We start from the raw sequence: 16,536 nt of genomic DNA, 5'->3' as shown, positions 1-16,536 counted from the left end.
GATGTATTTTGGGAAGTTAAACCAGTGCAGGACATATACAGTGAATGGCAGGGCCCTGGGGAGTGTTGTTGAGCTGAGAGACCTTGGGGTGCAAGCACATAGTTCCCTGAAAGTGGTAACACAGGCAGACAGGGTGGTGAAGAAGGCATATGGCATGCTTGCCTTCATCGTCCGAGGCATTGAGTACAAGAGTTGGGACGTCATGTTACAGTTGTACATAACGTTGTTTAGGCCACATTTGGAGTACTGTGTGCAGTTCTGGTCACCGCACTACAGGAACGATGTGATTAAGCTCGAGAGGGTGCAGAAAAGATTCACAAAGATGTTGCCTGGTTTGGAGGGCTTGAGTTATAAAGAGAGATTGGATAGGCTGGGTCTGTTTTCCCTGGAACGAAGGAGGCTGAGAGGGGACATGATAGAGGTATATAAAATTATGAGAGGCATAGATAGGGTAGATGGCCAGAGTCTGTTTCCCCTGGTAGGGGTGACTAAAACTAGAGGGCATAGATTTAAGGTGAGAGGGAGGAGGTTTAAAGGGGATCAAAGGGGTACATTTTTCACAGAAAGAATAGTGGGTATCTGGAATGAGCTGCCAGAGGAGGTGGTTGAGGCAGGAACAGTAGCAACATTTAAGAGGCATCTGGACAGGTACTTGAATGAGCAAGGCATAGAGAGATATGGAATTAATGCAGGCAGGTGGGATTAGTATAGATAGGCATTATGGTCGGCATGGACGCGGTGGGCCGAAGGGCCTGTTTCTATGCTGTATGACTCTATAAGAATCCTTGAGCTTCCCAAAAATTGAAAATAAAAATAACTTATCGGAAATCCAATCTTAGTTCAGTGGTAGCAGTTTCACCTTCCAGTTAGAGGGTCATGAGTTCTCAAGCCCCACTCCAGAGACTTCAGCACGTAATCCAGGTACTGAGGGAATGTTGCCCCATCAGTGATGCTATCTTTTCGATGAGACATTTAACCAAGGCCCCACATGCCCCTTCAAGAAGATGCTAAAGATCCCATTGCACTGTTCAAAGAAGTCAAAGGGCACTAACCCAGTGTCCTGGCCGCATTTATTTCTCAAACAACAGGCGCAAAAAGCAGATTACCTGGTAACTTATCGCATTGCTGTTTGTGGAATCTTGATGTGCACAAATTGGCTGCTATGTTTTGAAAACTTCATTGACTATGATGCCCCAAGATCACGAAAGGTGCTATTTAAATGCACTTTCTTTCAAATACAAGTCACGTATTTTCTATACCAGTTCCCACAGTCAACCTTCCCATTTCCTTAAGTTAAATTGTGTTTGAATGAGACATTGCATGCATACATCGTGATTGCATGTGATGTTGGTCGCGCGTATTCCAGAATACACTTGGAATGTTGAGCTACAGAATTGGAACTCTCTTTACCCTGGGTTGTCCAGTAAATACGCTCTCTGCGGGAGTGGTCTAAATAGGGTATGTTCCTAAGGCCAATTCGAGGCCAGTTGTATCATAAATTCCTGGTTCCAGGTCAGAAGAACCCAGCAATCTTTTCATATAAAGATCATTTTGCAAATAAAAGTATAAAGCAAAGCTTATGCCAGACACAAGACATTTTTCATATGTAAGTAATAGATATCTTCAGGAAATAAGAGAGAACTTTTAATATTTAGCTATTGTCATAGTTTTGTGTACTTAGGTAAATCTTCTCTGTATCACACCAGCTCTGAGTTTGAAGAGGTCACCATTGACCCAACATGCAGCTGGAGACCAGTTCCACTGAAGTCTGACATTCACATCAAAGATGACCCAGATGGGCCTCTGTCCAAGAGGTTTAAGACCATGAGCCCCAGCCAGATGATTATGCCAAACGTCATGGAGATGATTGCAGCTCTGGGACCAGGTCCGTCGCCGTACCCATCCCTACCTCCACCCCCGGGAGGCAGCGGTGGCAATGAATATGGCAACCCGGGTAGGTTTCACCATGAATTTAGAATTTCCTTATCCATCCATACATATCATCAGCATCGCATTTATCCAGCTTGCTGGGGTACTGAATAAAGCTGTTGTCAAGATTTTTTTTTAAGTTCTTCTCAACTGTGGTATTTGTACAGAATTATTATTTTTCATTCTGCAGGTTAATATGTGTCTTTTGTATGTCTCAAAAACATTAGTGTGAGTGTATTTTGCTTGTTGGAATCTTGCATTCCTCGTCCCAATGTACTAGATGCAGAGATCGACATTATAATCTGGCCCAACAAAGAGCAACTGTCATTTTTTTTTTAGCTGAATTCTAGACTGTTACATACAGTAGAATGGATGTGAACCTTAATTCAAGAATGGATCCCCAAAGTACAGATCCACCAGTTCCTGTTTATCTTCCTTTGGGTAGATTTCAAACTACCATTAAAAAGTAATATAAAGGTACAAAATCAAACTGCGGAGTAATCACATCCAAGTCTGTAGGCCCTAAATTTGTGTGAAGGTGGTTGAGGAGACTCCCTTTACAACAGAGCTGGGTAAATATCTGTTTGGAAATAGGATTTGCTTACAGGGATAGGTGTAGATTGAAAGGATCAGAAGTATTCATTGGAACATGATTCCTTTGCTCTGGGCAGGAGTTTTGTCCAGAGAACAGCGAGCAAGATATAAACAGTGGAGGTGTGAGGATGGCTGAATATTTTGCAGTTTTGCTTGATTTAAGGGATCAATGAGTTTTTGTGCAAACTTATGCACTTAGACGATTAAGTGGGAGGTTGGGGTGCCCCAGTGGGATACATTGTGTACAACTGATGAATGGAGCAGGCTTGATGGGTCCTGTGACCCTTAACCACCTCATGCTTTCTTACGCTATTACAGTTACCATTGCGAATATATTCCACGTTGAGGCAGGCAATCCTTACTTAATAAAACATGACCACTGGCAGGCTGAGTGATTTGTGGACAGGTATCAGAGCCACGCTCAGTGCTGTCCTCACTTAACTTCCATGATTTGCAGCCATTGAAAGCGGGAACCCTGGCTGTTATGTTTTCATTTCACTTGTTTAAGGGCACCGTGGCCAATTGTAGAGTCCCTACTGCTGCCTCAGTTGCGCTCAACTGAATATAAGCTGGGAATTGAAGATAGGCCCGACTGGTCTGTAGTGGATGTACTGCAAAGTATTGCATTTACGCAGTAGACCACGACGAAACCAAATTGTGGCTTGTGTAATAGGTGTGGTAACTGAGGAAAGAAGGGTCATTGTCACCCCCTGACAAATAGTATATGTATATGAGAAAAGAGACACAAAACCACAGAGGTAAAACAAGAGCAATTCTAGTGCCCAACATGAGATAGCCACATTGACTTTTGATGACAAGAACTATAGAGTGCCCAGAAACTGAGATATTAATAAAGACGTTCATGCAACGTGTCCAGCTGTCGTCCACTGTTCAGGGCTACAGACCAAAAGGAAGTGCAAACAGATTCCAGCATGTCACACTTTGAATATACTGTTGGAGGTGGCAAAGAATGAATATGGTGACGTTTTTTTTAAATTGTCCTCAGAGTTTTTTTCAAGATGATTGTGAATTGAGATATGCTTCATTTATCCCATGAATCTCCGTCGCCCTCTTGAAATGTTCCTTTTTGCAGTTGGTAACACAATAGCGACAAGGGGAACACTGGGCAAACTAATACTCCATTTTGTTGGAGCTGACCTTTTGTGTAGGATGCACCAATTTCTCTGAAGCAGCTTCAGTCCTGACAGGATGCAGATTGTTTGAGAAGGCGGATTTGTTAATAACACTGTCATAATCCTCCCAAAAGGTAACACTTACCCCAGCCATGGGAACTTCGATTTCCCACATGGCAACCCTGCCGGTACTTCTGTGAACGACTTCATGCATGGGCCCCAGTTGTCGCACCCTCCAGACATGCCCAACAGCCTTATGACTCCTGACAAGCCTCTCAGCCACTCCATGCCTGATCAGGTAAGTGATGCCATTTGTGTGCGTCTCTCCCTTTGTTTCAAACAATGACCTTTTGCATTTGCACTTGGGATACATTCAGCCTGATAGACGTCCAGTGAGAGGGGCCTATGTTTGCGACAGTGTTCCAGTGTGCTAACTTTGCCAACAAGTAACAGGATAGGGAGCACAGATATGAATTATGTTAATGGGACAAGGTGAGACACAGCAAAGATCAAGTTGCTGCTGATGATCCCACAGAAACAGTGGAGAGTAACTTTAGTAAATCTGCCATCCAGAGTCCTTTTAACTAATTCTCTGCAAATATTCCTGTCTGATTGTGTTTGAGTGTGTACTGTGGCTTGGAATGTTTCTATACAGCACTGACATTTTTCATCTGCCTTGTTTTTTTTTCTCTCTCCATACAAATCTGGTCTGCTTTTGTATGTGCTTATTTCACTGTTATTTCACACAAATGGAATACAAGGGCAACTCGCAGTTTATGTTAAAGTAGCTACAAGCATCCCATTGTTTTGTCACTCACTGGTAGACACTAAGTCAGGGGACACCAGATGGTTGCATGAGTCACCTTACCATGTTGACCGTCTTTTACACGGAATGTGTAAAAGTAGATGAGGTGGTTCATAAAAAGTCTCCCCCACCTGGTTTAAATTTGGTGGAGCCCAACCTTTTCCAGACAAACAATACTTTTGGTGCTGTTGGATGGGCTTCTTCACCCACACGCCCCTCCCCCCTAACCCATGCCAAAATAATAAAATTGGGTTGGATGCTGTTAACCAGAAGATTCTGTCAAGCGGCAGTCTGTTCCTAGAAATGTTTCTGACGGTACTGAGCTGAAGTATGGGGGTTTGCTGCAAACTTTCATTCCTCGCCAGCACAGCAAAGGTGGACGTGTATTTGTTTGTCTATCCTCTGATGTTGGAAAGCTTCTGCTGTCATTATTGAGCTTCCCTGAAGAACTAACCTCCTCCTGCCTCCACGCACACACAAAAAAGGGGTGTTTTTGAGACGGGGGCGGGAGGAATGTCTTCAACTCTGCAGTATTGGGCTGAGAGTAAATCTGTTGTTGGAGTCAGGGCAGGAAAGTGATAGGAGGTTTGTTCCATTAAACATGAGAGGTTTCTAACAAAAGTCTCTTTCTGAAGCACGTACCTGTATCAGTGTATATAGCTATTGTGTGATAGAGACAGTATCTCTTTCTGTCAGCCTACCCACAGTGACTGAATACTAGAACCTGCATAGAGAAGCTTTTGAACCAGTTAATTAAAATCTCCATGCCATTTTTACAATGGAATTTACTAAATTTCCTTTCCAAAGATAGCCCATGATTAATATTTCTAGCACGTTCCCTCGAAACATGGTTTAGGAAGGGGTCTGTTTTATGGTTCAGGGGCAGTGCTTTTATTTGCTAGTACATTTCAGCCCAAGTAGGCCAACAAAAAGGATACTTTCTCCTTAAAATTACTTTGAACCCAATGTGAGTGCCATTGGTAAGTCAAAGAGCCAAGTATTTAGAGCTTTAGTGGTAACATTTTGAAATATTAAACATGAATTAGTCTTTAGAAGATGCTGTTCTCTATAATTGTGGTGAGATTTTCTTACAGTTACTCTAGGTTTGGCAGTGGTTGGGTTTTGCAAGTTAATGCTGCAGAGTTGATTTCCTTTGAAGTCTCCAGTGAGATTTGAAATTTCTTAAGTGGGGATTGCCTTTCTCTCCTGTCTAATGGCTGGGTTTGGTGTTAACATTCTTCAGACATCTTGAGCACTGTACCTTGTGGCCTCACTCTCTCCTGCTTCCTCCTTCGCAGATGCCTCATCCTGGCAGTACTGATCAATCCCATAGTTCCATGCAGCAAGGTTTGCACGCACCTCACCCCAGCAGCCAGTCAGGGCAACCATTACATCACAGTGGTCCTACCCAGCAGTCCCGGCAGCCCCAGCAGGCTTGTTCTAGCAACCATCCACACAGTGATCTGACCTTTCACCCGTCCTCCACCTTGGAAGGTCAGGCTGGTGGTCAGGGAACGTCCGACATGCCGGAGCCCTCACTGGATGTAAGTGTGCGTCATGCTCTCATTTGCCTGCCCATCCACTGCTAGCAAATTCTGGGCACAGCAAAGCACCTCATGTCACATCATTGTTTTATACGTTTTCACGTGTTACTCTGTACTGCAGCAGTCGAGAAAGAGAGCAGTTTGCTTGGCTGCCTCAGTCACCTGTCTTTTTTTAAGTAATGACTTTATTTATTGTATAATGTGTCAAAATGACTAGACAATAAAAAAGACAGCAATCAGGGATACAGTAATTGGTTCACTTGATTATGATATAGTCCATAAGATTTCATTAAGAATAACAGTGGCCCGAAAATGCATGAAGACATTTGTGAAGTATTGAATAGAAAGGCTGGCTGTACCACAAATGCGTCCTTAACACGATCTGTTTTTGAAGCAGTTTTTTTTTAAATAGACATGGTAGCAGATGTTTTTATAACTATGCAGGGATCAGCTGTCAAGAGTTGGTTCCTGGCTCTGTGTTTGTCACGGAATCACTTGGTCCAATTTTTGTAACATTGTACTTCTCAAGGATCTGGGTGGTGCAGCGAGGGAGAATGGTGTCTTTTGGCCATTGGGACCTTGGCCTGAGTTCAGTTCAGACTGAGGGCTGAAAGTCTCCTCTCACTGATGTGAAAGTTCTGCTCGAAGTGAGTTTGAGCTCCTCCTGGTCGACACAGTCGACACATGGTCCCAGCACTAGACTGCACAGTTTTATCGTCTCAGAAAGGCCAGTAAGGATGTCTGCTATAGGAAATGGAAACTTCACCTTGTAATAAAGCAGGCCACTCCAATTTTGGGGGGTAGGGTGCCGATACATGTAGCACACCCAGTGAGTGGGTTGCATGTGATTAGAAAGAAATTGGATCTCTCCCCCAGACATAGAAATTGCCGCACTCCCCACCCATACACTCAACAGCAAAACTCTTCTACTCAAAATACAATCCCTATATGTAAAATGAGACCTTGCTCCCCCCTCCCCCGCCTCCCCCCCCCCCACCCTTGCCACTTCCCAATGCAAAATTTGGCTGGCTGCTCTACTTATCTCTTTCTCTTAATTTTTTCGGTCCGTCTGGTCAGCTGCCCTCTTTTTCCAGCTGACCTAGATTGGCCTTGTCATTTTCAACACATTCTCTGCTATGGTTTCCATTGCTGTCACCTCTGCAGGCCAAAATGCGAAAAATTGAAAGCTGCATCCTCTGCTCTTAAAATATGTTCAGAATCTGGAGGACTAGAGAGTTCTCTTCCGAACTCTCCATACTTTGGTCACATGACCAAGGCTGTACCTGCATGTGATAGAAATACTCAGTAAAGTTGTAAAGTATCCATTTCCCACCACTGACATCCCTTACATTAATAAGTTTTTAAAAATTGCTTGTCCGCACCCCCACAAAGTAGAATTATCTGCTTGTAATATTGCCAAAATAAGTTAAAATGGTTTGAAAACTGACTATCTTACAGAAACAAACCATTTTATGGATAGTACGAGTCTTTCAGTTTTAAACTTTACCAGTTTCTCAGTACACTGGATGAGCTTAACAGGCTGCTAAACTTCCCAAAGACAGTGAGGTAAATCTTCAACTTGATGCCTGGGTTTAAAACTGGCATTAAAAATCGATCACCCATTATCGAAACTGCCAATTTACATCTCCGCGATAGAAATGAAAATAGTATGCTTTCTATAAAGGGTATCTGATTGGCAACACCGGTTTAACGTGGGAGGCAAGTTGAAGATCCAATCCAACAAATCAGCATGGATATATTTGTTGAAAAGTTTACTTAAAGGTGCAGTGTCCAATGCCAAACAGGCTAATTTGAACATGACTACTAGAATTAGTGTTCGCTGTACAGTTCCAAAATCTCTTTTCACCCACATTAATTTGAGATTGCCTGTGTGTACTTGCCCTTTGGGACATTGTACTACATTTAAGGTGCTACTTAAATGCAAGTTGTCTGAGAATAGCAGATCTTCAACAATATGGTTCTTGCCCCAAGATGGTGCAAAATCACATTTCTTACTGCTTGTTCCTGCTCGTATCAAACTCGGGGACTGGCAGCATAGAGAGAGGACAGCACCATCAGCAAACAACACCCAAGGATCTTAATCTCCCCCTCCAGTAAAAAAAAATCTGAAAGGGATTATGTTGGAAGGACATAAATTCTCAATGAACAGCCTCTTTTTCATAATCACATACAGCATGTTTCATTTGAGAAATGTGCAGCTTTATAATTTATTCATGTAAATGCATTTAAGAGAATTTGTTAAATTGTTTGTAGCAATTGCTAACCTCAAGCATTCTTTTATATCAAAATATCCCCAGTTTGTTTGGATATGATGTGAATATATTGGTCAATTTACCCAGTTTAAATGGCCGGCAGTCACAGGTAGAGAGTTCTTGAACGCCACAACACAGAAGCTCCTGCAAAACAATAGGTTTCAGTTCAAGTTTAAAATCAGCAGTCTCACTTTGATGCAGTTTTTCAGTTGGTTAATGTATTCAGACAGCACACACCCACACAAAGTTAAACCATTTGCAGGGTTTGCATTAAATATATTGCACAGTAAATCTGTGAGGACCATGAAGTAGCTGGTGTTAATTTAAAAAAAAACAGAAAATGCCTTATGTTTTTGTGAGTGTACACAAAAGCAGGCATACTTTGGAACTTTAATAAATGTGCAAACATGAGTTTACTAACATGCTTAATACTTGCAAGGTTTTGACATGCAATCAAATGCTGTACTCTTTAAAAAAAAAATCACCCCCCCCCCAATCTCATCAAATTAAATAGTATTTTTGTATCATAGATCAGAGAGTAAAAATTAAGGCAAAAACAGGGCCTTGTTCTTGTTAGTTACCTTTGCACTTGCAGTACCAATCTGCCTATTTCTTCATGCACAGTGCCTCCACCTAGTGGCAAGGCTCCAAATTGGCAAAAGAGAGCCAGTGAAAGAAGTCAACTTTTAAATGTGGTTTGACCTGACGGGACTCTTGATGGGAGTCAAATGGCCCACTGTTTGAGTCATCAGGCCATCTCTAATAGTCCTGGGTTATGTACATTGTTCTGCATCTTTGCCCACCCAACAGCTGCTAGATATGATAGTGTGACCAGAATAAATTACATTCCATCCCAAAGATGAACCACCTGTTTTTAAGATGAAGGTGGAGAATAGTATAACTTCTTGGAGAGTTAATGGGGCATTTAATAGTGCACCAAATCCTAGTTAACCTGCTGGATTACTCATATTACTGTCCTTGATTTGTCAGCCTCAGTTGTCCTGCTGTTAGACATACCTTACAAGCCATGTTTTTCAGTGAGATGATTTCATACAATATACACAATGAGTTCACATATTATGTATTATTCTAGCAAGAATGCTACACTCACCTGCCTGTTGCTGCAGTATGATGGGAGCAAATTGTTCATGTCTTTTCATAAAATGTACTGTTTCAATGACTTTGGTAGGAAGTTACATTAGAAATGTAAGGGTGTACAATGTACAACAGCCTTACTATTCCAACAATAAGTTTATTTGGCTAATAGTTTATTCTTGATTTATGACTAGGTATTTTATAATTGATGAGAAAGTATTCTACTTGGGGGTAGTCTTGATAATATTGAATGTTTGTCTTTGGTTCCTTACAGCTTATTCCAGAATTCACAAATCCAGATGAGCTCCTGTCCTACCTTGGGCCTCCTGACCTGCCCAGCAATAGCAATGATGACCTTCTCGCTCTCTTTGAGACCAACTGAAAGCCCGTCCCTTCACACATCCTCACCATGTAGCTGCACGAGAAGTCAAAACACCCTTTCTGCAAGAGTTCATACACTAGATGAAATGATGCACTCCAGGCTCCTCTTTCTTCCGAGATGGTCGTCTTACGCACTTGCATTGACTGAAAGCAGTGTAGGCGGAAGGGGAGGAAGCTTGTTAGGTGGTGCTGCAGCTTCACTGGAAACATCACTCATGATCGTAAAAAAAAAAAGAAAACCCTTGGTAGCTTTATCAAATCAATTTTGTGAGCAAATAGGAAGAATTCCATTGTGTAAAGTGTCCAGGCGCTAAATTTGAGAAATCAACAAAGAAAAGCAGGAAGAATTGTTCTTGTAGGTCAGTCCCCACCATGCACTCCTCCACCTCCCCGCAAATCCCCAGCCCCCCCTTCTCCTATCCAATATACGAGAAGCAGCTCCTTCATGCAGCAGCTCCAATGAGAATAGCAGAAGATGGACTAAGAGGAGGGACAGACGTAAAAAGTATTTAGGTCAGAATGCAACTAGAAAGCACAACAATGCTGAACTAAATGTCAAATTGGGAATGCGTGTACAAAATTGGTGAAAGGGATGTTGTGGCCTCCACACCCGAAGAACCTTCTTATATTGCTGTCTGTTTCAGTACATGTACAGAGATTTTCCCTCTTTGTTCTTTTGTCTTTGTTCTGCAATGTAAGGGACTGTTGATGGCCTGCAAGTCAAATGCAAATATATCCATTCCTTGCAGTGTTTTATTGCAAAGCACAGGTATCGTGCTGGCGTTGTTGTGCCAAACTCGCATTCTATCCATACTGGGAGAAACGCTAAAAGATTTCGATGTTTGCAGCTCAGTCTCAAAAGTAAAGCTACATTGCGTCGGTCTTAGGATAATGTGCAGCTGAAGCAGCAATTGGACAACTTGCTGCAACAAACAAATTGGTGAGCTGGGTAAGATTCACTGCCGGAAGAGCTGGGAACCCTAACGGTCAGTGGCTGAAGACATCAACACTTTCCCAGTTTGTGTTTTCCTTTACAGACTGTTACACATGGTCTTCTTACCAGTCAGGATTTTTAAAAAAAATATTTGAGTCCTGTTCTCACTGTGGCCAATCTTTGGCCTGGGAGCCACAAAAACTGCCTTGCACCAGTGATGCTTTTTCTTCGGCCACACTGACACCTCCTTAACCTGCATGAGCACCACACTCTTCGGTCCTCATTTTATGCCGATGTACTATCTCAAGCCGTGTTGTTCATTAGTTGTCTGACAGGAGGGGAAAAAAAACCTGCACGCGTGCACCACAAGCACACTGCACCTCTGCAGTCCAAATGGACTGACCATGTACCGGTTAAGATTTCCACCATTGAACTGAATACCCTGCGCCTCCCAAAAACACATACATTTTTAATCTGCGACACTACCTGTGCTACACAATTGCAAGTGCCAGAGGGATTTGTTGTGTTTCCAGTTAGTTTTTTATTACCTTTTTTTTTATTATTATTAAGCTGATCCTCTTTCTTTCCAATGTACAACAAAATGATCTGAACTAAGCTTGCCACTGAAAGCTCGGGCGATGCTTTCATCACCAAAGTCACTTGTTTATTTTCCCTACATTTCGCTCCTTCTAGAAGACAAGATCTGATCCATCACTGCTGTATGTGCATAGTAATGTATGCTAGTTACCAGTACTCAGCTGTAGATATTAAAATGAATGGCTATTTGCCTTTGCTAGTAGCAGTATTGAATCTGTAATCGTCACGTAGAAAGTTGCCAAGTAATTGAATACATTTGAGGTTCTTTTTCCCTGTCTCAAGTTAAAGGCGATGTTCAGTATGCAAATTGATTATTTTAAAATGCTATTGTAAATACCTTTGTGAATATTTTAGTAACGTCTTTGATATTCAACATTTTCCATGATCAGATTGGTTGTCTTTTTCTGTGGTTTTTAAATCGTGGTTCCGCTTTCAAAGAGGATTCTTCTACAGAGCAGAGGAGCATTCTCCACCCTAACCCAAAAATAGAATCCGCAAAAATTACAAATGAAAGTGTTTCCTTCCTTTTCTAAGCCTCGAAATTCTCAATTGTGCTCCGTTAAGTGGAAGAGAGAACACAAGTCATGAGAATAGGACATTTCATTTCTGTTAAGTGAATGTGTGTTTCATTTGCTGGGAATATTAGTGATTTAATAACAAGTCTTGACACTCAGTTTTTAGAATTCTTTTAATTGTAAGGGAAGTTTCTAAATGTAATCTCTCCTACTACTGTTGCTTTAAATGTCAAACAAGTTTGACAGGAGGTGGGCTGCAAACATTGTTTAATGTGTATAATTAAAAGGTACGCACTTGGCAGGACTTTATAACTGTAAAGTGTGTTAATGGGCAAGGTATACAGATAGGGGGAAAGAAGAGAAAATTATTTTATGATTTTCACTTAACAGAAATATGGGCAATCATATAAGTGGATTTGAGTATATTTTGTCTCTGGACAGGAATGTTGAATGATTCATGAGATGTTGGATTACAAAATGTTGACCTGTGTCACATTCTTCGGATTTGGGACTTCAGTGTGATTTTCCCCTACATTTAAGCTACGTTGGCTTAGACAGTTACATACATCAATCACCAAATTAATTGACTGTAAGTGCAAGTTGACACTGTGATGAACCCCCCGCACCCCCCCCCCCCCCCCGCAACCCCAACCTGCTCCCCCTAGGGAGTTGAGGTGACCTTAGCGGCAAGTTTTCATTTTTGCTCCACTGCTCTTGTCCTGGCTTCTGCTTGTGTGGATATTATGAGGCTACTTTCTGTACCCTTTTTTAGTTTCTTCCCATTTTAAGAGCAGCCGGTCCATTGGTCTGGCAAAGTACTGGTTCACAACTGGGAACTCGTTTGTTTGAAACAGCTTTGACAAAACACATAGGATAAGTGAAGAGTATCCAATGACCAACAATGCACTGCCAATGTATTTTTCCGGAAAAAATAAGTTCTAACATGTTATAATGTTATTTTAAAACAAAAAAGATCTGCTGGTGAGTGAACACTGGCATGTTTGGTATTTTTTTTTTTAAGAGCTGTTTCACACATCTAGTTCCCATGGTTTTATAACAGTCACTGTAGAAGCCTGGCTGGGAAGGAACCTCAGTCATCTTTGGGTCCCTGCTCAGACTTCTGTAAGGACAAGGCAGACTGACATAGAGACTGATACCATCATCCATAGCAGGGACTAAGGGACATGTGTACATATGTAAATGACAAAGGGAGACATGTTCAATGTAAAGAGAAGTGCGTTCATTTTCCTGAAATGTGCATTGTCTCAACAAGCTTGCAATCCATCAGAAGTGACTGTGTGGAAAATGAATACTGTTTGTTATCTTTCGTGAAGTCTCAGCATTCATTCACCTCTGTAATATACCTTCAGAAGAAACCTTTGTTTTACCTATGTGTAATATTTAGCTTCAGTGTATTATCTAGTAGATCACCTGCATATTTTTAAGGTGCTACAAAATTAATGAAGAAAATGAGGGGTTAAAAAAAGATTGTAACCAAATTCATAGTTTGTACAATTTTTGATATCATGATCATTCAAGAATTCAAAAAGAGTACAATCTCCTGTGTCACATGCAAAAATGGCCATTGTTTTTTTCCATTTGTACATTGTATGTACAATGAAATCATTTCATACTTTAAACTGGTCAGAAAACTAATTGTGATTTTTAGTCTTGCAAACTGTATGTAGTTAGATGATGTGACAACCTAATATTTATCTAATAAATATGTATTCAGATGAAATGGTGTGCAGTTTTTTAAATAACTAAATAGAGTGTATAAGTTTTGATGCAAGCTGTTTGATTACCAAAAATGAAATTTTAATGGACACTTACGTACACTTTTTTAATGGAAAACAAGTAGGAGAAAAGGGGACACTGAATTCAAGCAAGATTGTCTCACTCGTGGAATCTGGGTTTGAATCCAATCCAGTTTAATGGGATGAAGGCCTCCTCGCTCTCGTTGGAAGGAGAGTCTTCTGTCTGGTGGGCGTAAGGGTGGTAACGTCCCATGGTAGGATGGCAGCACTAAGATGACAACAATTCACCATAAATTGGCACTGATTTGTTAATCCTGCTCAAAGAAGATATCAGGAGTTGGGATAGCTGGGGCAGTGAATGGAGCGCTACAGTGGAGCAGTTTGGAGTGCAGTGCAGAGTGAGACTGACACTACTGTTGGGTGAAAGATTGAAGAATGTTCAATTTTCCATCAACGTGATCCCTCAATTTGTGAAGCACTTCTTTAAAAAGATGAAAAGTGAACAGGGCAAAATTACTTACAAATGGTCAAATCATCCAGCTTATTCTCAATTTGACAAGACGGTGCATAACAATTCCAGATAATGTATCACTTAATTACAGGCTGAATTTGCCTGTACGTTGGACTGTTATACCACCAATTCCAACTACAAGATTTCTGTTACACCCTGATTAATGTAAAACTCAGGGCACATTTGAATCAATGCTATTTCAGTAGTGAACTAAAGTCCCATTGTGCCTGGTTTGATGCTGCAGCACCTTTTTATTAATGTACAGTCAGTAACAATCCTCATCTTAGTGCATGCTATAGTTGACTTTGAAACAGGAACTTAAATATTGTATTGTCACTCATTGCAATGAAAGTTAAATAACTAAACACTGATCTTCTAATCCTCTTTGAAAAACTCCTGGGAAGTCTCCTAGTTTGAAAGATTCAACTGTAATAGACACTGACATTTCACATCTGGGACTCTAGTTCCATGTGAGGAGGAAAATCAGTGGAGAATCAACAATGGACTGGGGTTCAAATCAGCTCAGAATGATGGGATGAATATTTCAACTCTGTTCTGATGAAAGGTCACTGACCTGAAACGTTAACTCTGCTTCTCTCTCCACAGACGCTGCCAGACCTGCTGAGTATTTCCAGCACTTCTTGTTTTTATTTCAGATTTCCAGCATCTGCAGTATTTTGCTTTTATTTTATATGAATATTTCAACTGTCTAGCTGTAAGTTTCATATGTGAAAACGTGTTCGACCCGGGTTCTTTAAGAATTATAGCACAGTTCTAGAAATAATGTTAAAATTTTACTCCTTTTGCAATCATCATTTCACAGACCTATTTAGGGTGTAAAAATTTCTTGCACTGTTTGGCAGTGTTGTTTTCATCTACCTCTCCACATTAAAGTTCCCAGGTCTTCATTTCTAGGGATCTACACCTGTTGTCTGTGTGAATCTTTTGTGCAGACATGCTAATAAAGAAATAGCACAGAAACCACAATTCATTGAGGTTGAATATTTTACTGTAGTTTTCTTGTAGAACTGGTTTCAACTTGTTTCCTCTGGTTTTGTATTTAAGCTAATTAGATACACTCGCTAGTAATAGCTGTATGATGCAATAATCCCAAACTTAAAAGAGCACCGCCAATATGCATTGAACACTACACCTACCTACCAATGAGAGCCAAATGGCATGTACAAGGACAAAGGGCAGCAGGCACATGGGGACACCACTACCTGCAAGTTCCCCTCCATGTCACAGACTATTCTGCCCTGGATCCTTCATTGTCACTGGGTCAAAATCCTGGAACTCCCTACCTAACAGCACTGTGGATGTACCTACACCACAAGAATTGCAGCGGCTCACTACCACCTTCTCGAGGGCAATTGAGGATGGGCAATAAATGCTGGCCATGAATGAATTTTTAAAAAAGGCATTCCAGGGCGTCTGACTGCTTTCCCTGCAGTTGCCAAATGTGCCATCCCAAAAGTGTGATTTGGATTTGCCAAAAATCCTCCCCATTCCTCAGAACAGAGCAAGCTGGAGAGGAACACAGGTAATTAAAAAAAAATCTGCTATACCAAGCAAATGTCAGGGTTACTTTTTTTCCACTTGTCGTGAGGTGGGCTTGGACCAGGGGTGACCCATGCCATAAAGAACAAAGAACAGTACAGCACAGGAACAGGCCATTCGGCCCCTCCAAGCCTGCGCCGATCTTGATGCCTGCCTAAACTAAAACCTTCTGCACTTCCGGGGACCGTATCTCACAGTCAGCATTTTTTGAATGTATCAGGAGGGAGCATTATTATGTACTACCCATGCACTGGGTAAGGATGGAGGTTGAAGGAAAATTACAAGGAATGTTCTAGTACAGTCACTTGTGGTCCAACTCTCTACTAGCTGATTAGAGTGGCACAATTGGCACTTGGTGCAGTGGCTCACAGCTCAGATAGTACATGGACCTAATGTGTAACAAGAAAATAATTAAATGGCGTGTCACACTATATTGATACCTCTCACTTGGTGGAGCCTACCATACATTCACAACTGTAAATGATGTGTTTTGTAAAACACTGTTTTATCAATCAAGAATGCACCCCAATGCCATGGGGGAGTGTTGTGTGTTGGAGGCGGTTGGGGCTTCAGGGGTGGCCCTCAGTGGGACACAGGATTCCCAATCAGGAGGGCCCCGCGCCAGCCTGCAAGATGGCCGCCTGGTTTCACCACTTGGGGTTTTTGAGGCTTCTGCTGTCCGGCTGCCTAGGGTAAAAATATCTGCAGCGGCAGGTGGAGGCCCTTAAGTGCCCGTTAATTGACACTTAAGGGCCTTGATTAGCCTGGGGCAGGCGGGCAGTTTTGCGCTGCTGCCGCCCCGCATTAAATTGCAGCAGGGGTGGGAGAGGGTTGAGAACAGCCCCTCAGCAGCACCCCCCCGCCCCCCCAGTCACAAGCCCACTTGTTTGGGAGGGGGGGCAGGGCAT

At 41.9% G+C, this 16,536-nt stretch overlaps 1 protein-coding gene across 19 annotated transcripts in view; it reads left to right on the top strand.

Annotated features, from left to right (window-relative positions):
- zmiz1a (zinc finger, MIZ-type containing 1a) overlaps nucleotides 1-13,541 on the top strand; it is a 388,755-nt gene extending 375,214 nt beyond the window's left edge. For 18 of the 19 annotated variants that reach the window (XM_068020549.1, XM_068020546.1, XM_068020544.1 and 15 more), the window contains 3 exons: nucleotides 1,707-1,954; nucleotides 3,791-3,954; nucleotides 9,648-13,541. In XM_068020549.1, the coding sequence (XP_067876650.1) occupies nucleotides 1,707-1,954; nucleotides 3,791-3,954; nucleotides 9,648-9,755 (520 nt within the window). In that variant the 3' untranslated portion in view covers nucleotides 9,756-13,541. Of the gene's footprint in view, nucleotides 1-1,706; nucleotides 1,955-3,790; nucleotides 3,955-5,759; nucleotides 6,006-9,647 lie in introns of all 19 variants that reach the window. The other variant, XM_068020561.1, reaches the window with a different exon arrangement.
- Nucleotides 13,542-16,536: the final 2,995 nt, after the last annotated feature.

The sequence above is a fragment of the Heterodontus francisci genome, chromosome 42 (genome assembly GCF_036365525.1).
Source record: "Heterodontus francisci isolate sHetFra1 chromosome 42, sHetFra1.hap1, whole genome shotgun sequence".
Classification (NCBI taxonomy): Eukaryota; Metazoa; Chordata; class Chondrichthyes; order Heterodontiformes; family Heterodontidae; genus Heterodontus; species Heterodontus francisci.
Note: the sequence above shows the minus strand (reverse complement) of the source record. Positions and strands in the feature narration are given on the sequence as shown.